The 23,748-nt window shown below is 32.8% G+C and overlaps 1 protein-coding gene across 1 annotated transcript in view; it reads left to right on the forward strand.

Moving 5' to 3' along the window:
• Positions 1–806: 806 nt before the first annotated feature.
• The window catches only part of LOC143080902 (sodium- and chloride-dependent transporter XTRP3-like), a 28,942-nt gene continuing 6,000 nt past the window's right edge, over positions 807–23,748 (forward strand). Inside the window, exons 1-6 of the mRNA XM_076257055.1 lie at positions 807–1,109; positions 3,778–4,235; positions 12,663–12,773; positions 21,055–21,296; positions 21,883–22,054; positions 22,783–22,990. Of these exons, the coding sequence (XP_076113170.1) occupies positions 899–1,109; positions 3,778–4,235; positions 12,663–12,773; positions 21,055–21,296; positions 21,883–22,054; positions 22,783–22,990 (1,402 nt within the window). The 5' untranslated portion in view covers positions 807–898. The remainder of the gene's footprint in view (positions 1,110–3,777; positions 4,236–12,662; positions 12,774–21,054; positions 21,297–21,882; positions 22,055–22,782; positions 22,991–23,748) is intronic.

Consider the following 23,748-nt stretch of genomic DNA (forward strand, 5'->3'; position numbering starts at 1 on the left):
ACCCCATGAAGCTATTTTTTTCAATCTCTCTGCATAAGTGTTGATACTGACATAATCAGAATTCTGTATTCGTGAAATCACTCTTATACCCTTGATTGTGTAATGATCTTAAGATGTCTTTTTACGAGTTTATGTCTGATTGACCTTTAACAAACATAAATGATCTTATTATTTTACAAAAAAAATAAACATTTTTTTGTATTTATCTATTTTTGTTTTTAAACTCTTAAAACATAAGATCAATTTCTTTTTTTACTCTCATATACTCCAAGAAAGATACCCTAAGATTCATAAATATGTAACATTTTCGTTTAACTTATTACTAAAATACTACGTAATATTTATCTTTTTATCTATATTAAACATCTGTTGTACTTGTCGCGTCGGAAATAAGTGGTAAAGTAAAACGCATAAATTCTTATTTTTAATTTTAATTTAATTGAGAAAAGAAATAGACATACATTCTAAAATATTTATAGTAAATGCAAAAATATAGAAAAGCATATAAGTTAAACGGACATGCTGCTCGCTGAGGCTGCTCGTCGGAAAAGAGTATATCGTCTAGCCTGAGCGCACTGTATCTTTTTCAACCACACATTCCCTTTAAATGTTTCTTTTTAAAAACTTTGGTTTTATTTTTTTTTCTTTATTCGGGTCAAAAGCAATAAATGAATACTACTGACTTATTCAAGAAACAAAAACAAAAAATGAATAAAATACAATAATTTAGATATCAACCTTCACACCCCACTGCCGACACATGGACCAATCCACTATTTATTCATTCATTCATTCATTCACTACTGTGTAGTATAGTAACGGTAGTGCTGCTCTGTTTACGTTCATCCTGGCAAATCTCATTAATTAATCTAACGGATTTAAAAATAAAACTTATACAATGGGTAAAAAAGATAAAAATATGACTATAGAAACTAAAAAGTTATATTCTGATGATCCAGGATTAGAAGTAACGATTGAAAGAGAAGTAAATGAAAAACCACGTGTTGCCTGGGATTCTAAACTACAATATTTTTTTATGGTTATATCTTACGCTGTTGGATTAGGAAATGTCTGGAGATTTCCTTACCTCTGTCAAAGAAATGGAGGAGGTAATGTATGAATTATATATAGTGCGTAAATTCTGTCAAAAATAAGAAGGGGGGAGCTAATTAACCGACATTTTATTCGTTTTGTTGATATAATAGTGTAGATCAGTAATTTGATACTTAAATCAATATTTAAATGTGAACGATTTCAAAGTAAAGGCTTTTGATAATCTTTTTTTTTCATATTTTCTTTTAATTTAATCCTTATTTGTTAAGCAGCCAAATTATGTCGTCCAGAAAACCCATGAAATATTTGCCACTGGACGTTCAGCATCCAATAATCAATCAGTTAGCAGTCAACGCGATATCTTCATAAAGGTTCTAAATAATGTAAAAATGAGGACAATTTGTATGATTGCCAATGAGACACCTATCCATTAGAGATCGACTGATGCGGATGTAAACAACGAGCTAACGTTTTTCTTAGAGCACTCTTATAGAACACAAGTACACACATAACACTGTGTTATCGAGTTATCGGAGTAGTCTATTCTTCTTCTTTTCTGTTGATGGATGTTTAGTGTAGACAATTAATTTGATGGTTGTACGTAAATGTCAAGAATCCTAATTGTACACATTTGTTATTTTTGTGGTGATAACTCCCCTAATGATGAATTGTTAATAATTTGTTCTATAAGAACATTGAACTATAATAATAAATGGACATGTCATTCATACCCTTAACAGACCCTCTTTAGCAATAAATATAACACACGTGTGCATGTTTTCTAAGAAGATGGGTTACATTCCTTCGCCACCAGAAAACCAAACTATTTTCTGCACACACATATATAAATAATTCATCAAATATTCTACGCCTACAAATGACTGCATTATTTCTGCAGAAATCATCGTTCAGACACCATTTTATTTTCTATTTTCTCAGAAAATGAAGATGTAAACAGCTGCTACAGACAAAACAATGTAGTATTGATCTAGAACAAAGTCAATTCCACTATTTTTCACAGCATGTATACTTGACCGAGTTTCTTTTTATTTGTTTACAAGTACGATATTTTTAAATCGCTAAATATTTTATACAAAATAATATAATAGAATTTTTCTCGTTTAACTACACACCTTTTGTGAAGAACGCTTGGGACATGAACTTTAAATTATTTATATTTTAAATTCTAGTAGTTTTCCGTATTGATTGTGTTTACAAAGATCTGGTCAGTGAGGTCAACTTATTTGGGAGCAGATTGACCGGAAGTTTCAAGTTCTTGCTTAGTACATTTGAGTACTTGGCTTTCGTTACTACAGAGATTCGTTAAACTGTTATGATGAGACGTTAAATAGTTTGTATATAGTGACACAAGGTCATTATTAAGTGCATCGTTAGAATCTAGATCTATATCTTCTGAATCCGTGTAAAAAATGAAATTTAGGGTTACAATATGTGGTGCGTGTGTGTATTTATTTCCCCCATTAAAAGTCACTATAACTACTAACGTCCCTTGTAATACAAGTTTACCCTTCTCAAAGTCGTCAAGTGTTTTTGACCTCGGACTGTTTTTTATTATGCGTTTTATGATCTCAAGCGTGTTATATTTTAGCTGCCCAAACAGTTGATCACGAGCGCCTCAGAAGCACGTGTTGAGCACGTTCAAAACCTATTTGTTTGTATCCCATCTCTTACATGTAAGATCTAACATGTCTAAGTGCATATGTACGCGACACTTAAAGGGCATTAGCTGCCAAATACATGTTCATCGGTTTGACTCAAACTCCCATATTTGATTTACATACTAAAACGTATATCCAAATTACAAAAAATTTAAAAGAGACAATGACAAAAGAAATGCCTAACCTTGTTATTAAGCTGTTAGAGTAGACTAAACAGTGCTCGTTTGTGTGTGTGGTTGGGGGTATTAATGTGAAACTGACAAGCAAAATAAAAAGGGGTTTTTCAATGCCGTTCTGTAGTCTGTGTCCTCTCTTTCTTGTTCATTTAATACATTTGGTTTGTTTTACTTCAAGTAGCAAATATTTTATTCAAATTCAGCGAATAAGCAGATATTTCTAATTATTTCAGGATATGCTCTATAATAACTTTCCTCTGTAACATATTCGATAGAAACATGGTTGCATTATGGAACATCAGACTAAAACATTGTGTACAGTTTAGGGTAAAACTTTTATTACACTATAAATATACAGCATACTTTTGACTCTAGATGATTGAATGATGTTTGCTTATATTGTCCAGTGGCAAATATGTCCTGACATCTGGGCGATTTTTTTACCATAGCGTATGCGTTTTTTATAAAACTGTTTTAGGCTTACATTTTTATGATGTGCAGCAGAGATGAACAATTGGATTTATGGTGACCATCACCACGAGAGTGTACACAGGGAATAGAATTTGTTCCCATTTTTTTTACTGAGGGTACTGAGGGTTCTCGTTTGGCAGGGCAAGATGTAAAAACACACACACGTCCGGTTGGAACGGGGACTTTTCATCCCATGCATTTTGTCATGTTTGACAGCAAAATTCATATAAAACATTTTCATATAAAAGCAATTCGTTTATTTAAAGGATTCATATATTTATACATTCACTAAAGTTTTATTGGTTAACACAAATTTACAGATATCATTCTATGATATCTTTAAATGTCTGAGTCTAAAAACGATTATTCTATAGAAATTCATCATTCATTTTTTTCAGGAGCATTTCTCATCCCTTACCTCATTATGTTGTTCATCGAAGGAATGCCGCTACTTTACCTCGAGTTTGCCGTCGGACAGCACTTCCGGCGAGGCAGCATCGGCGTTTGGACGAAAGTTCATCCTTATCTGGCTGGCATTGGGGTTGCCAGTGCTGTGACCTCATTCATGGTTGGCATATATTACAATGCCATTATAATGTGGTGCTTTTACTATGTTGCCAACTCTTTTCAATATCCACTACCGTGGTCTGACTGTGAACGAATTAACGGTACAATAAAAGATATAGAATGCGAAAAAGGAGGACCTACTTCGTACTTTTGGTACAGACAAGCTTTAGACATTTCGCCAGGAATCGATGAGAGTGATGGCATTAAATGGAAAATGTTACTGTGTCTGCTGTTTGCTTGGGCAGTTATCTATGCCTGTATATGGAAAGGGATAAAATCTTCAGGCAAGGTACGGTTAACTTGGGGAGTTATTTATGTCTGTACATGGAAAGGGATAATATCCTCAGGTAAGGTATGATTAACTGGGGCAGTTATTTATTATTGCCTGTATGTGAAAAGGGATGAAACCTTCAGGCAAGATACGGTTAACTTGAGCAGATATTTATGTCTGTATATAGAAAGGGATAAAATCCTCAGGCAAGGTATGATTAACTGGGGCAGTTATTTATGCCTGTATATGAAAAGGGATGAAATCTTCAGGCAAGATACGGTTAACTTGAGCAGATATTTATGTCTGTATATAGAAAGGGATAAAATCCTCAGGCAAGGTATGATTAACTTGGGCAGTTATTTATGCCTGTATATGGAAAGGGATAAAATCTTCAGGCAAGGTATGGTTGAATAGATATAATGGAAAGGGATAAAATCTTCAGGCAAGGTATGGTTAACTTGGGCAGTTATTAATGCCTGTATATGAACTACACTCGGGACGGGTTTGGCTGCTGCATTCAAACCCAGTTTGAGTTTTATTTGAGTTTTAATTCGTTTTAACTTTTTAAAATTTGATAGAAATGAAAAGGATATTATCTATTACACAAAGTCATTCATTACACAAAGTCACTGCATGTACTTATTATATACGAAATAATAAGATGAACAGCGCTTCCATTGATGTTTTCCTTTCATGCACTATGTTGTCTTTTACATTGAGGCCAAATAAAAATAGATGTGTGGTTCCAGTAACCCTACCGTCCCTACTTTTTCGGCTTAAAAATAGCCTACCCTAAAGATTTTATTGTCATTTTTCATTCAGCACTGTTAAAGTCAGAATGTTGCTCCCATAGACTCAATGTAAAAAAAAAACATAAAATAAAAAAAAATCCCTACCTACCTACCCTAACTTTTTTTCAGATGTAACTGGAACCACACATACTTTTTTATTTGGCCTGAGCAAAACATATATACATTGTAAGCGTGACAGCTCCTAAAAACTGGTATGAGCAGAATTCTGTCTAAGATGTTGACCATCATGCATCTGCCTCTGTTGCCATCGGTTATTTTGGGGCTTTTTGTAGCTTGTTATGTGGTATGGGTTTTACTCATCGTTGAAGGCCATCCCGGACCTACAGTTTCTAACATCCATGACATTTGGTCTTTGGTTGATAGCTGTAACATTTGCTATCATATCCAACTCATATGCCTTCCATGTTCGTTTTCAATCGTACTGTAAACAATAAGTACATGCCAATTGGAACTTTTTTTAGGCTATAAAAAATTTAAGCTGTCAGTACAACTACCAGTATTTAACGAATATGCCTGAATGTAATTCCTATGTATGATTTAACGAATATGCCCGGGAGTACATATGAGCATGACTTAACGAACCTGCCTGAAAGTTCAACGAATCATGATTAAACGAATATTCCCGAGAGTACACCAAAGCATGATCAAACGAATATTTCTGAGAGTACACCAAAGTACATCTAAGCATGATTAAGCGAACAAATGGTTCTCAATCATTATGTTTATCGTTCATCGTGTTGTAGAAAACAGATCAGAAAACATAATCATTTAACATTTTGATTGTAAACAAACATTCCTGCATTCCTTTCTATTCTGAGAGGGAAAGATTTCTATAAGATAGACAAAAGTTATCTCTGATTACGCAAGTTAAAACTGAATTACACGTTATTTTTAGTAGATGTAATTTGCTTGCATATATATTACTTGTTTTGTCAATGACTAAGTCATAGTTCTGAAAATGTTCCAACAACTTTTACAATTTAGGTTCTACTTAGCTACTTTGAACACGTTTTAAGAAAATTGACGGAAGAAGAAGGTTTTCTACTTCATTCTGGTGTTTGACTTTTTTGTCCTTTTAATATCTTCAAACAATCTCTTTTTAGGCAATCATTTAAATGATTACTGCTTCTACATTTTTACATTTCTACGTTGTTTATTTATGCTTGCATTACTGATTTTTAGACCAAAGTTGGTACGTTTTTCGTTGATTGCAGATCGAGTTATGGTGGCACCTAACACTACAGGGAGATAACTCTGTAAAGTCAGCTAAACGTTTTAACTACGTTGTGTTGTAAAAGGATATTAAGCTTCTCAATGATCAACATTGGTGGTTGTCAAATTGCTATATAACCAGTGTAACTTTTCTGGCAAAACGGTTGGTTCAAATTTTTTTTTTTATATTTTTGTTAAAGTATACTTTGACAAAATTTTATGAAAATTAAACGAGCCAATTTAATTTTAGTGAAAGTAGCCTTAAGTTAAGTTAAGGTGGTATGGGAGTCTAAAATAAAAATGATAGAATTTGTTCATACTTTGCCAAAACATTGTATCTATTGATACATGTTAAAAAAAATAATATAAATGACAGGTCACCGCGCATTTTCTCAAGCTACAGGGCGGGACAAAATGACACATTTTGTATGGATTATACAGGAAAAAAACACCATTTTGTGATTAGAAACTAAACAAAATGATAGAATTGTTAAATACTTCAGGAAAAGATAGCTTTCAGACACTGCTTTGAGAATATCAAAAGAAAAGATAGGGTCACCGTACGTTTTTTCCGGCTAAAATACAAAATAGGAAAATTCCATACAGAATCCTTCAGAAAATGCACTTTTTTTAGAGTTACCTCCCCTTAAAATGCCAATTTTTTAAAAAAAATAAAAACAACCAAAAATAATTAACATTTGCAAAAATATCAATATTTAGAAGTTATATTCTTATAAATTGGTACTTTTAAATGAAAATGTACATTAAACATCTGCATTCCTGCATCAAATTTTGCTAACTTGATGGAAAATCTGGACCTTTGATTCTCTGTTTTTTACAATCCAAGATGGAGGAAGACACCCATACCACCTTAAAGGGGAAAAGATGTAGTAAACGGTGCCTATACTGGCTTGACTTTTTCACGTGGCACAAGTGTGTGAAGCAATCCGTTGTTGCAGTATCATATTGAGAAATAAGCTTGGCAAAAGAAACTTGTTCAATGAGAGGATATCAAAATGTCATTTCGCACCAATAAATAAGACTTTTAAGTCCAGGAATAACAAAACCAAAAGAACTTTAAAATCCTCAAAATGAATGAAATGTTGTATGTAGGTATAATGTAGCTCCAGTTATACCACAAGCTATTTAAATAAATATTTTGAAATGATATATTACTCCATTTACAAATCTGATTTATGTCTAATGTCGTACACGATCTAGCTAATTATAGAGGAATCATTATCACTGATAACATTCTAAAAGGATTTGGATATACTTTTTTATACCCGCTTCTTCGTGAGGATGATGTTTATAGTGATTGGGGAGTCCGTCTGTTCGTCCGTCCGTCTATCCGTCCGTCTATCCGTCCGTCTATTCGTTTGTTCGTTCGGCTGTATGTCCTTCCGAACATACATAGAACATGTACAGGTACACAAGCAAATTTTGCTCACGTGAATTTCACATAAATCTCACGTGAAAATTTGAGCTTATATCATACATGAAAATCTAATGGAAATTTTCATGTGAATTTCACGTGAATGGAAATCTACATAAATCTCACTTGAAATTTTTCCATGAATTTCAACAGTACTCGTATGGACGCTTAATCAGGATGCCCTGGATAGGTTGAATCTGTATCATGCCTTAATATATTAACAGTATATTCGTACAGGTTATCTAGAATCCCGAATAAGTTGTATCATGCCTTAATATTAACAGTATACTCGTACAGGTTATCTAGAATCCCGGATAAGTTGTTTCATGCCTTAATATTAACAGTATACTCGTACAGATTATCTAGAATCCCGGATAAGTTGTATCATGACTTTAATTTATAGGTTTTTTTTTTGGATAGCATATTGTATCGCTGCTTCAATAAACAGTACTTATACAGGAACTTGAATAGTTTAAAGAAACGTAAATGCCTTGAAAATAAATGATTTAAAAGTTTGTTTGGTTTAAATGAAATTGATAAAAAGATATGGTAAAAAGTTAATTTACATAATGATACGAGAAAACAACGACCCTTGCCAGAGTACATTACGTACGTATAATATGTTTAGGGAGATGATTCAGGGGTATGATTAAGCTTGAAGGTTACATTCTTATTGAATTAAATGCCAAAACAAAGTTTAACAAATTTTGATTAAGTTGAAATAAACTTGATACATATACCATAACTGCATTTTTGTTTTCGGACTTGATCGGCAAGAATATCCAAAATGAATAGTGCAAAACAATTAAAACAGGAAAACCAACAGTCTAATCTTAATAAAAAAAAACGAGTAGCACTCTAACAAACGACAACCACCAAACTGGCACCCGACTATAGACAGGTGCATATTCATGCAGTGGGTTTTAACGTGTTTAACAACAGGCGCCAACCTTCAACCTTACCGGAAATAGTAGTGTAACATAACAAATAAAAGGACACACGCATATAATGAAAAGATTCAAGAAGATTTCTTGCCGTTAAAAATTAGTTCATGTTCGGAAAATATGAAATTTACATGAATTTACAACGAAAAAGAAGACAATATAATCAAGGTTGGCCTTTATCATGTTTATTGATCAACAATTATTTTATATATATCTTCGACGATTCAGTAATACAATATAGCATATATGCCCATTGCGTCGCTCTTGTAATCTTATCAGCTTTCTTGATTTGACCTAAATTTGATGTAAAATATTTATTTCGAAAGAAAAACAAATTAAAGTACAAAGATGTGTTTCTAAACCAGTTTATAGCTCATCTATAATCGCCTTTGATCATCGTTTTCGTTTAATTAAATACTATCTTTTACGGATTCTTTGTCTCTGGGAACAACCTGCAGCCGGATATGAAAGTCACGGCGCAAAAATATAATTTCCCGCCATTCATAAACATAACATTTGATTCTGGTTAAAATGCAGATCAAAGTGAATCGTGTATAAATGCATAACCCATGCACTAAACATGCTATTGAAGTTTAATGTATTAAATACCTTTGTTTTGATAAATGAACTATCAAAACATAAATATTTCTTTACATTTAAAAGTTTAATCAACAAGTTTTGTAACAAATAGTGTCATGCGCCGAGTTGTCTAAAACTGTTTTTAATTATTACAGATTAAAATATATAATACGCGAATAATAAATAACATAATCTTCTTGTAAGATTTTCGGAATATAACGATACGAATTTTAGTTTTATCGTCTGCTGATAAACTACATTACTTAACCTTCACATGCCATTGCACATTTTTGGTATTAAACAAGTTCATACTTTAACTTTGTATAGACGACGGTGTTTTAAGATAAATCAAAATTCGTATAATTTTTATAAGGAATGATGTGCATATATTAAAGAGATAATACTTAGAGAGCAGCATGATTAATTAGAATACATTAAAATTCGTAGTTTTAAATGGAAAAATGTGCATATATTTTATCATGTTTATAGAGATCATACCCCGAGGATCATACTTAGAGAGCAGCATGATTTGGCATTGTTTAAAATATTTCGTAAACCAGAATATGTGTTCATAGGACATTATACTTGTGTTTCGGTTATATTTCTCCTTCCCGTCCTGATTATTGTCAATAAAAAATTGACAATGTAGTTCTAAATCAATATTTATTTAATATCAAATATAAATTCAGTGTTTCATTGGTGTAAACTTGTTCAAGTATTATTCTAGTTTCAAACCCCAATTATGTATTTAAGTTATCCCCTGCTACCTGAAAGTTATGTGCAAATACATACTTTTTAATTTGATGACACCATTTTTTTTATTGAAACTTGTTACACTTATTTTTCTAATATACTAAACTTCGCGTTATGATGTTAAATCTTGAAAAAAAGTGATAACACACAGAGAATCGTACGTTCTCTCTATACTTGACTTCTGTTTCTTAATGTTCATGGTGTAACTGATCTTCCTATAATAATACTTGTTTCTAAATTCGTTATGATGTTAAATCTTGAAAAAAAGTGATAACACACAGAGAATCGTACGTTCTCTCTATACTTGACTTCTGTTTCTTAATGTTCATGTTGTAACTGATCTTCCTATAATAATACTTGTTTCTAAATTTAAAATATGTTCGCCATCTATTCTGTACTATATTTCTTTTTGAGATGGAAACAATGGATATCAATTGCAAGGTTTACACAGTGTCCAACTTGTCAAAGTCACTTTCCCGCCATCTTTTCCTCGTACGAGACATTAATGATTGAATTTTGTGACCGATTTGTCTCTTTAAAATGAGTAACACGACGGGTGAAACAACTAGAACAAGAAAAATGTACCCTTCCAGAGTTCATACTTCGCTTTCGTTTTTCTTGTAAGGTTCATGTTTTTGTGCAGCGTTTAGTAGACTTATTTTTGTATTTTCGTAGTTTTTTTGCCATTGCGTTGTATGTTTTTAATTTGACTGATGGTCTTTGTTTGCTTCTAAGTCTCTTAACCCTTTTTAAAACAAAATCGGATAAAACAGGTTTACACACAGTCAGGAATCTACTTTGTCAAAATTATCTTCCCATTACGCTAGTTAATTTTCACAATCGTAGAAATGGAAGCCATTGTAGGGATGACGCGCTTCCAATTTTGCTCTTCAAAACCGATAAATTTATCCACATAGCACCATTACCATCCTTATATGTCAGTTGTATTTTAAAAGACAAATGTATCTACTAGCTAATTAGCATAAGTAAATGATATTGTCTGCATTGATTCAACTTAAAATTATTGTCTGATCGGTTGTCAGGTGGAATTTTCGAAAATTCTTAAACATTTAAAAAAAATTCTGATTAAATATTTCGTGGAAGGGCAGACTAAAAATTTTCAGTGGTTGAAGATTATAAGCCCTAGTTATCACACACTAAATATACACAATTATATTTTTTCGAAGATATGCATTTTCATCATCCAACTTAAAAGACTGTCGTCAAGTACTTTTAGGAAAACAATAGCTATTCGAACACACCTACTCTGTTTTTGTGATTCATTAGATAGGTATTTGACTTGACTTTTTTTTTGATTTTTTTTTATGTTATAAAGTCAACCTGTACTGTAGCTTTGATATATAAAAATTATAGAATCTGAAGCAAGATGATATATCGTGCTTTGTACGTTTTAAAGACAAAATATACACCTTAAACACGCCCTAACATAAAAAGGTGCACTCGATTTTCTCTTTTCGATACAATTGTTACCCAACTTTTGGAATTTTTTCTTCAGTCACATAAAAGGGCAGACACGAAAATTACTGAACTAATAGATTGATATGTTCTCCGTCCGTGGTATTTTTTTTAAATCGGAGGTTATGCATTTTCTACATCCAACTTGATAGATACCCATGTCGTCGACTTGATATCTAATTGTTCTGCATTACTATGCAATTGATATATTGAAAACTTATGCAAATGGTGTTTTTGAAATAAAACACTTCGTAATTGAAAAGAAAATTGTCGTTTTATTTGTTTCTATTAACTTTTAAATTTTTGTTACTGTAGTAAATATTACAGTAAGCATTTATCGCCTTCTCTAACAAAGAGCTTCGATTTTTTTGTTCTATTTCAACTGGGTTTCCGCCTGGACACATGAACGAGTAGGACTTTATTTCTTTAAAAGTTTACTCATACGTTGTTCTAGAAGCAATGATTATACGCATATTAAATAATTGATATCCTATTTTGATTCAACAGAAAAATAAATCAACGAAATAAAGGCATGAAAACTTGAACCAGTTGGCACCTATCTATGTTTACATTTATGTTATTATACGGTTCACTCGTGTCCTACTTCTTGCTGCATGAACAAGAATAATAGTAATATGAACTTCATTAAAATGATATCCTTTTCGAAATTCCATTCACGAAATTTCTTTTGTGATATAACTATTCCTGTCTCATTTCCGCAAATATAGTTATAAATTGAACAACTGATTTTATTTGAAAATAGGATTGTCACCTTCAAAAAGCTAATGTGAAGTGATATACGAATGTTTTTTTTCTATCAATTATCCAGTCCATATCTAACGCGGTCGTGACTTAAAGAATTGAGGCATTTATTTTGGAGGTCAATATAAAAAAATGTATATTTTAGTCTTTCAAATGTTTTTGAAGGTTATAACAATAACGTCTAGTCAAACCTTTTGACGTTATTATTATAATTTTCAAAAAAGTTTGAAAGACTCTAGATTTTGATCAAGAAAAACTCTCATCGTTATAATGATAATCTAACAGACATTATTTTTCATCACTATGAATATTTTGCTTTTTTCAGTCCGCTCAATCCCTCCGAAATTAGCTTCATGCTGGGAATCGCGACAAAATTTCCGGACGCCTAGATGTAGAAATCCCAATGATCTAACATGATAATGATGCTAGAATACTGGACTTCGTATTATTTATGATATTTATTTGATTGTAGGTTGTGTATGTTACAGCAACGTTTCCATACGTAGTACTCATTATATTTTTTGGACGTGGTATAACTCTCAGAGGAGCAACAGATGGTCTGTTGCATCTATTTACTCCAAAGGTTAGTGTCTGTGTCCATTTAATGCCTGAATAAAAAAAAAACATTTAACAAAACACCGAACTCCAAGGCAAATTGAAAAAGAAAGAAGTCTTTAAAGCTAACAAATTTAAACATTACACTGCTAGAATATCAACCAACTGATCGAGCACAACTGTTATACTTCTGACTTGGGGAGCACAACTGTTATACTCCTGACTTGGGGACCACAACTGTTATACTCCTGACTTGGGGAGCACAACTGTTATACTCCTGACTTGGCAAATGCCTCATGTTAGAAATTTAAAAAAAAAAAAAAACTTAAACAAAAGATTGTCTTAATATCAAATTGTTTTCACGGAAAGTGTCTAGCAAGAATCAAGTTCTCCTCACTCTCTGGTGTCGCCCCTGCATGTTTTTCGTGATCCATGTTTCTATTTTACTTTTAGTTTTTAGAGTTGATGATCTATTGTTTGTAGTAATTCTATGTGACTGTCCCGGGTTTGTCTTTTGTTCATTTATTGTCCTACTTTATGACTATAGTCTGAGTGATGATTTTCATTTGTAAACGGGTGGTTTTGCAATGTTGCATGCCAACCGATGTCCAGGGGGGTAGATAAAACTAGAAAGCTGACATGGTTTAAATTAAAGTAAGGTCACCAATTTCCCGGTGTCAATTAATTTGGGGAAAAAAAACAATAATGTATTGCCATATGACCTTTTTCCATTGAAGGGTTTAACTTGCATTAAGTCATGTTCAGACCCTCTAACAGAAAATAAAGGAATATGGAGTAAATGTGCACGAAACCTAATCGCACAGAGTCAATGCATAGAAAAAAATCTAAAAGACAATGGTCAAAGTTGCTGGAGGGTCTTTAACAATAAAAGAATCAATAATACCGTAAAACAGGGTTAAGATGGTCCCTAGTGTAGACTGAAGCAGTACTTGTACTTAAAGTACAATTTGTCACTATATTTAAATCTAGTCATAAAAAAATAACCACAGTCTAAGCACAATACAATTAAAACAAAAACAGACCGACAGATCCTGTATTAATGATTACGAGAATTACGATTTTTGCTTTATCCTACATATCGGTCTTTTAATGTTTTCCATAAAACCTTAAAGTCTTAAATCACAATGAATCTATGTTCTTGCTTTGAGACCAGATTATTGTCGGAAAATAGCAATTTTTTTTATATTTAAATATATTTTGCCTCACTATTAGAAGAGACTAGTTACGGCCCTGACATTGCAAACGATGTTGTTACTAAATAATACTAGGGTAACTTTGCTTGCTTTTGGTACAAAATCAGAAATAAAATTTCATGAACATAGTTGTTTCTTATGATGGTAAAACGATCTGTATACTTTTTGGTTAAAATAAGAGTGTTGTTTTTTTAGTTACGGTACTTTGTTACTAAAACAGAATTTTTTTTCTCATTTTGCGCCGTATCTCAAAAACGATTTATGATTATTGCTTAAAACTTTACTATTTATTAATCTTAAGATCTGTATACTTTTTGGTGATGATTCAAAATTGTATTTTAGTTTTTTTTTTTTGTAACTAGAGGCTCTTAAGAGCCTGTGTCGCTCTCCTTGGTCTATGTGCATACATGCATTAAACAAAGGACACAGATGGATTCATGACAAAATTGTGTTTTGATGATGGTGATGTGCTTGTAGATCTTACTTTACTGAACATTCTTGCTACTTACAATTGTCTATATCTATAATGAACTTTTCCCTTTAGTTACAGAGGAAAATATTTTGTAAAAATTTACAAAAATTTACCTAAGTAATGAAAATTGTTAAAAATTGACTATAAAGGGCTATAACTCTCTAAGGGGTCAACTAACTATTTCAGTAATGTTGACTTATTTGTAGATCTTACTTTGCTGAATACTATTGCTGTTTACAGTTTATCTCTATCTATAATAGTATTTAAGATAATAACCAAAAACTTCAAAATTTCTTGAAAAATTACTAATTGGGGGCACAAACCCAACAACCCATTGTCCAATTCGTCTAAAAATTACAGGGCAGATAAATATTGACTTGATAAACAACAGATTTGCTCTAAATGCTTTGGTTTTAGAGTTATAAGCCAAAATCTACATGTTACCCCTATGTTCTATGTTTGGTCATGACGGCCATCTTGGTTGGTTGGCTGGGTCACCGCAGACATATTTTTAAACAAGATACCCTAATAATGATTGTGGCTTAGTTTGGTAAAATTTGTCCCAGTAGTGTCAGAGGAGAAGATTTTTGTAAAAGATAACAAAAACTTACGAAAAATTGGTAAAAAATGAATATAAAGGGCAATAACTCCTTATGGGGTCAACTGACCATTTTGGTCATTTGACTTATTTGTAGATCTCACTTTGCTGAACATTATTGCTGTTTACAGTTTATCTCTATCTATACTAGTATTCAAGATAATAACCAAAAACGGCAAAATTTCCTTAAAATTACCAATTCAGGGGCAGCAACCCAACAACTGGTTGTCCGATTCATCTGAAAATTTCCGGGCAGATAGATCTTCACTTAAAAGAATTTTTCCCCATGTCTGATTTACTCTAAATGCTTTGGTTTCAGAGTTATAAGCCAAAATCTACAGTTTACCCCTATATGTGTTCTATTTTTAGCCATGGCAGCCATCGTGGTTGGTTGACCGGGTCACCGGACACATTTTTAAACTAGATACTCCACTGATGATTGTGGCAAAGTTTGGTTATATTTGGTCCAGTAGTTTCAGAGGAGCAATTTTTGTAAAACTTAACGACAACGACGGACGACGACAACAACGACGGACGACGGACACCAAGTGATGAAAAAAACTCTTGGTCCTTTGGGCCAGGTGAGCTAAAAAAAAAAGGGGGGGGGGGTTACATGTCGCACCGTATCTCGAAAACTATTTATGATTTTTGCATAAAACTTCACACTTGTTAGTTATATTAATGTGAAGATCTGTATACTTTTTCGTGATAATTCTTTTTATTTTAGAGTGATTGAGTATTTTGTATAAAAATGGAAGAGGGGTTTCACATTTCGCGCCGTATCTCAGAAACTATTTATGATTATTGCATAACACTTCGCACACAAGACGACAGGCGTATCATGCGCTCGTGGTGCAGCTGTTTATTTTTATGGGAGAACGGATATAAACTTTAATATATACTCTATAGTTCTGTGCTGATTTTGTTTTGAACATACATGTCCCATTTTTGTGTAACAATGACGTTCATGAAGTCTCCTCTAGTGCTCATCCAGTCTTAGAAAAGTTAGAAGGTGAAGAATAAAAACCGAGTCATCAAAATGTTTCTGAATGATGTGACATGTATGCGATGTCTTTGTAATCCAAAGTCTACAATGTGTAAATTTGCAATCCAAAGTTTAAAAATGTGTATCTTTGAAATTCAAAGTCTACAATGTGTATCTTTGAAATTCAAAGTCTACAATGTGTATCTTTGAAATTCAAAGTCTACAATGTGTATCTTTGAAATTCAAAGTCTACAATGTGTATCTTTACAACCCAAAGTCTAGAATGTGTTTCTTTGTATTCCAAATTCTACACTATGTATCATTTTCTTCTGTAGATCAATGCCCAAATAATATAAGTTGATTTTTCGTTGTCAAAACAGTATTAATATAGTAAAATGGCATTTACAAATGACAACAGTTGAACATGCACTTTTTTAAACTATTAAGGATTGCTTGTGTCAGTTGGCTTTGATAAACTGCACTAGTTTTGTCAATATGTACACCTGTATGTACACCTGTTAATGAAATACCGACCTTGAATGACAGTTATTTTTGCCCTAGCGAATTATATATTTTTTACTTTCACAATATGATGGATTCAAAAGCTACCTATGTTTGTTATTGTATAAAAATTAAAATGAAAAAAATAATTAGTGACATATTACTGAAATCGTTTCATAGGGTTTATACATTTTCCACTGTTATTTCCAACTTAATTTGCTACTAGATGCACCATCTTTACATGGTTTTGGCTCATTTACTTTAAGTAAATAAATTCTTATCACGTCCTATATCTCTAGTGAGGTCTGATTTCTGTTGAGAGTTTAGAACCATTTCCAGAAATTACGTGGTAAAAGTAACTTATAATGTGACTTATTCTATATATACACTGACGTATATTACTTTTGATGGAATTTAAGGCATGTCGAGTGCTATTTGAATAAAATGCGGTATTTATTCTCAAGCACGTGCATGTATTGATAATATTGACTGAATTCCTGGCAATTGCCTGATTTTGTGTTTGTTTATATTTTAAGTAAAAATCACTCTTATAAATGAGGATCAGCTTTGTTTAAACCTGACATGATCACAGTACAAACGTTCTGCGGTTGGAAACTTCATCGGATTTACATGTACTTATTGTGAATTCGGACATTTCGTGGAAGGAGCAATATTAACTAGTTCTGCTGACAAACGTAATGATAACCCTCTCCGCCATCTTGTATTTGTATTGTTATTATTTTTTTATTAGCTTAAAAAATAATTATAAACAATTACATGATGTTTCACTCATTGTTATATTTTATTCGACATATAAAAGCAAAATAACAGATAGTAGATCATAGTACTGCATAGAAAGTACATGTATGTCACCTTTGATCGTCTAACAACCTGATCAGGCTGTCTAGAGGGTGCCTTTTCACAATTTACAGACAAAACATTTCCGTCTAACTAATACTGACAAACGTGAACATTTTGCATTCCACAACACATTAACGGTATATCTCATTGTACTATATGTCATAGTCCGACTTATGATAAACAACAAGGAAAGTTGATGTCATTAATTAAGTAGTAGAAATTGTACTTGTAAATACAAAGCATATATTCTAGATAAAGGTCATAGGTAGGTCAAAGCATGATTCTGAACATGGGTTTTATTAAAATTGATATTTATACAGATTTAATCAAATATGGATTAACGGATAACTGTTATTGTACATTAATGAGGCAGCAGCCCAACAGCATAATGACTATATAGTTACACGGAGAGTTGTCTCATTGGCAATCATACCACATCTTATTTTTACATAACAAACTCTTGATCGCATCGAATCTATTCAAGTAGTGAAATATTAAAGAACAAGAATGTGTCCCTAGTACACGGATGCCCGATCCGCACTATCATTTTCTATGTTCAATGGACCGTGAAAATGAGGAAAAATCTTTAATTTGGCATTAAAATTAGAAAGATCATCATAAGGAACATGTGTACTAAGTTTCAAGTTGAGTGAAAACTTAATTGTCATAAATGGGACATAAAAACCACCAAACATTTACGACAGAAGGTCCGAGACCACAATTAATTCGTAGTGCATTTCTTTTAGAACATAAATGAAAATTGAAAAAAATCCCACCTGCGCTTTCTCAATGAAATTTTTACAGTGTGTTGTACTACTTTTGGGACAAATTATATCAAAATTATAGAAAACTTCATCGGCTCTAATTAAAAATATGGACAATTTTCTCTTTAGGGCGTCTTGAAATCTTTTGACAGCTTCCGAAGTGCTAATTTTGAACCTTTTTCAGCTGGACCAAATCACTACTTTCCTTTAAAATTCTGAACCCAACTTTTTTTACAGTGTAATTTCACCCCCCTACTTACAATTTGAGGCATAAAACATGGAGAAATAAATTTGGAAGGGGTATAAAAAATATTGGCAAGTAACCCACTATCAACACTAGGGACTATATTTACTAGGGACGACAATTGTGGTCTCGGACCAGAAAAGATAGGTATTAAAAACACTAGTCTACTACTGACGTGGTTCTATTCTGAGGCAACTGCGTACATGGTTCTCAACTTTGGATGGACACTTTTCTCAACCACCTGCGTTCGAGATTCTTAACTTAGGACATGTAGGATGGCCACATTTCTAAAGCAACTGCGTACGAGGTCCTTAACTTAGGATATACACATTTCTAAAGCAACTTCATAATCACCCACTGACGACGTCCTTGACTTAACGAGAGGCTCATTAGTATGTGTAGCTGTTAAACAAGGTTTTTTCCCGGTACTCAACCCCATTACTGTTCTTTAGTAATCCCATCGGTGGAATAAGTAAACACAAACAAAGACCCATTGGTGGCCTTCAGTTGGTGGCCTTCGGTTGTTATCTGCTCTTTAGTTGGGTTGTTGTCTCTTTGACACATTCCCCATTTCCATTCTAAATTTTATATTTTAGTTTGTAATGAAAATCAGTATAGAAAAAAAAAAACATTTTACAATATTTTGGTACGACAAAAGACAGAATAGCATAATCGCAAGTTGAACAATATTGAATAATAATGTATCAAAGAATAAATGATGATGATGAGATCGTGACAAGTCCACTTTCCAAATAAATATATCCTGATTTTCAGGAAACGTGAGATAAAACTGCCAATGAAGACATGTGCATCGACTTGATTTTGAATGATCGAGCAAATATCTTTTTCGTAAATGAATACATGACTCTTCGGTGCACTAGCACCGTAAGTGTTTTAAAAGTTGTCTGAATATAACATAGTTATTGATTTGGGGTGCATTTTTTAAAACAAAAAAGTTTTTAATATTTGCTTGTTTTAAATATATGTTTGAACATACTAAACTGTAAAGAAAATTCAGCCAGAAATATAAACTTTTAATGATATTAAGCAGTATTGCATGAACAATGCAGCTTTAATAAAAATAGATTGGTTCTTCAGGAAAACTTTTTGAAATGTGCGTCAATCGCCGTATCTGAAATTCCGCTTGCATTAGTAAGTTATTTACATTGTAAACCTGGTTGTCATATTTGGTTTTGAACTGTCTTCAAGTAATAAACTAATAATTCTATTTCTGAGTAAAAGTACCATTTGTATTTGTCATAAGAGTTCTTATCATGTCTTAAAATTGGAACTATGTATTTATCTGAGTTCAACCTTGAACAAAACACTCGAGTCCAAGTGCAATATATCGTTGTTGTAAAAGCCTTCAACAGTACAAACATCTCTTTAAGAGCGACATTGACCGTTTGAAACATCAGCATTTTTAGATAAAATATGCATTAGGATCTTATTACGTTTATTATGTAAAGTCCATAAATCTTGAATAAATGCGTATTAAGCTTTTATTGAATGGGATTGTAAAAGTCTTATTGTATGTCATATATGAATAAAAAGTAATGTAATGATTGTATCGTTGATACAGCGACAAAAAAATACCATTAAGAAGTCAACACATAATATTCAAAAATATATATTCATGGATCTACAATCTGTCGATACCTGTAACTTGGCATTGCACAAGGTCATGTTTTTCTCTGGCTGTTTATGACGTCTTTACACTAAATCCATTGGATGTTGGATGTGTACGGATTGATAGTTTAGTCTTAGTTGCATGATTTTTTTATTAGTTGTTAGTGGCTTTGAACTAGCTGTCAGATAACTGCGAGTACTCTCAGATCTGTTCATTGTGTCTTTTGGTGTCGGGATGTATAAGTACCGGGCCACGTCCACTTGTATTTTTGTCCATCTGATGAGCTAAGCCTTTTTCAACTGATTTTTATTGTTAGTTCTTATGTTGTACTGTTATACCACTGTCCCAGGTTAGGGGGAGGGTTGGGATCCCGCTAACATGTTTAACCCCGCCACATTATTTATGTATGTACCTGTCCCAAGTCAGGAGCCTGTAATTCAGTGGTTGTCGTTGGTTTATGCGTTACATATTTTTTTTTACATGGACTTTGCTCATTGTTGAAGGCCGTACGGTGACCTATAGTTGTTAATGTCTGTGTCATTATGGTCTTTTGTGGCAATCATACCACATCTTCTTTTTTATATTACCAAATATGAACAACATTGAGAGAGAATGAGCGGTCACTTTCGCATTTTCATGATCACTACGTAAACTGTGTCTAGTTTAACCAAAACTATATAAAAGTTAAATTATAGGCTTCAATAGAGAAAACTTGACCACCAGATTCAACTGTTTGTTATGACTGGTCAATTTTCTATATTTTGTCTTTTAAAACTACAACGTAAAAATCTCATCACTTTTTAAAAATAAATCTGGGACATCTTTCAAAACGAAGTCTCATTTCATTGTGCTCATGTGACATACATGGAGACAATGCTATGTATACAATCTATTTTGGCGGTGAGAAAAACAAAATACCGCCATGGAGACAAAATATACCCTTTGAACCTACAAAATAAAATCTGTACATACTTTCTCGAATTATGTTATTATTTACTAACAAAAATAAAAAAATAAAAAAATGTAAAATTGTATTACAGATTGAAAGACTTGGAGATCCACAAGTGTGGCTCGATGCCGCTACACAGATATTTTATTCATTTGGTTTAGGATTCGGGGGACTTATAGCTTTCTCCAGTTATAATCCAAGAAATAACAATTGTCAGAGGGACGCTATCATTGTGGCATTGACAAATTGGTTTACTGCTATTTTTTCCTCGACTGTAATATTTTCAGTTCTTGGGTTTAAAGCAACGCTAATGTTTGAAACTTGTCAGGACAGGTAAGAATAAAAACATTTTTCATTACTCTAAAAAGGTAGAATCTGATTGGTCAATATTTTTATTCAGACAACAACATGTCATAAGAGATATTCTTTATAAAGGAGCCATTTTTCAAATATTACTAGTTTACATTGATCAAGACCATATGTCGTTATAACATTCGATGGAATTCGAGTTTAAGATATTTTATATGATTAAATATTTTTTTCACAAAGCGTAATATGAGTATATCTATGTATCGCCCACCGTAAATGAAGAGTTCAAAATATGTACTCTTTTGTGTGGCTCATTTGGAAGAGAGGTGGAAGACATTGATGGGATAGTCAAACTTAAAAGTTAAAAACGAACCTTCAATATTAGGGCAAAGAAAAAAGAGGATATTAAATCAAAAGACAAACCACAGCCTACTAAACACTATATTTCCAGCACCACTGATGACAGCTGCAGATTTTCGAAGTGCGCACTAGGTGGGCCAAGTCAAGTTTGCAGGAGGAATTACCAAACAATGAATTTCTTTTTCTCGATCACACATTTCCCTCTTTAAAAACAAACACCAATAAAAGAAATGAATATTCTATATTACAGAAATATAAACCAGTTACTAAATATGTACCCCACTCTGAACTCCAGTGAACTTACTAGAGAAGTATATCTACAAGATTACCAGACAAATTCCGCCATAAAGAATCTATTATTTAACGAAACATTGATGGGCAAACAATTCTGGTACTGTGATTTAAAAGATGATCTCAATAAGGTATATTTTATAAAGACCTAGATCTCTATCATGTCTATACTACCGCGCATGCATGTTTCCTTTAGGTTAAATAATACACGTGTACCTTATAAACATAGTCTACCATTGTCAAAATTAATGCAATAGAAATTTACGAAAGGTGAAAGTCTCATGGATCGATCCAGGAGAAACATCAAGGCAACAAGCAAAGCCTGAGGGAATCACATGTCCTCAAAGGGGCAACAACGGGTGCGTCGACTGGTTAAGTGTTTCTTTCAATGCAGGCATCACCCACAGTGCGAATCCACACTTATTCAAAATGTCGCAATCGGGTTACTCGCGTATAGGATACAATTGGTTGAATTACAGATCAGGGGATATTCTGGTATTTAAAGGTCAGTGACTTCGAAAACACGACGCTCGTGAGTTGGAGACAACACATATCATATAGGTCAACCATTATAAAAATCTTCTGAATAAACTGAGGGAACCCCATGTTATTGGAAGAGTGTTTTGAACTGTAGTTTGTTTTTTTTTTGTTCACCATTTCACTTTTAATCAGTATCTTTAATTCATAGTTTGAGATTACCCCTTGGTATTGTCTTCCCTTTGTAGAAGTTAAAATATTGGGAATGAAAATTTTGCTAAAAGATCACAAAACAAAGAAGAAACTGGAGTTTCGTTTAAAGTGTACAACAATTATAGATTAAATGAAAATAACGTTGCATTACATGTTTTTTATTTCGTAGGCAGCAGAAGGAACGGGTCTTGCATTTGTTGTGTTTACTCAGGCCATTGTCGAATTTGGTCCATCAGCGCCATTCTGGTCGATTATTTTCTTTTTGATGCTCCTGTCCCTTGGTATCGGCAGTGAGTTTGGGACTTTGGAGGGTGTCACAACATCTATTTATGACATACAAGGTGTACCGATACTTCAAAAGAAATGGTTGGTCTCAGGTATGTTCTATCAAATAATGGTTGGTCTCAGGTATGTTCTATCAAATAGACAAGACAATCACATACATTTAATTATCGAAATTTGTTTTATCTATCAAACATTCTAGACCAATGTGGAGTAAATTTCACCTAACATTGTAACAGTATTTTAGTAAAAGCTGTTGCCTGAATTAAGAAAATAATAAAAATGAAATCCCTACTTTTCTATTTCATAAAGTTATATAACACACCTGATATTATTTTTAAAAAATGCGACAACAGTTTATTGATGTTTAAATCTCATTTACTGACTAAAGAGACAGGTCGAAGTAACAAATAAAAACTGAGGGAATTGCAAGAACTACGGAGATAGACCGTGTGTTTCGGCAGTGTAAGCGTCTTGCCATGCGAATCCAAATTATGGTATGTGGGATAAACATTCAAGAATCCAAGGACAGTAATTAAAGTATAGCTGCGTCTTAAGTTCTTGTATACTTTCTCTTCTGACAACAATCCAGTTATATTTAGTATCGCTAATGCCACGAAAACCCGAGACCACAACATATAGATTGACATACAAAAGGCAACATTAGTATACCACTGTTCAATAGTCATAAACCGATTAAAAGAATAAATATATGTCAAAAATCAAGACTGAGAGAAACACATCTCAATTATAAGTGAAGAACAACTGAACAACAGGAACACTGAAGTTGAACAAAAGCAAACACCAACATACATAGATGGTTATCAAAGGTACCACACATACTATTTGATAA

This window comes from Mytilus galloprovincialis, chromosome 6 (assembly GCF_965363235.1).
Source record: "Mytilus galloprovincialis chromosome 6, xbMytGall1.hap1.1, whole genome shotgun sequence".
NCBI lineage: Eukaryota > Metazoa > Mollusca > Bivalvia > Mytilida > Mytilidae > Mytilus > Mytilus galloprovincialis.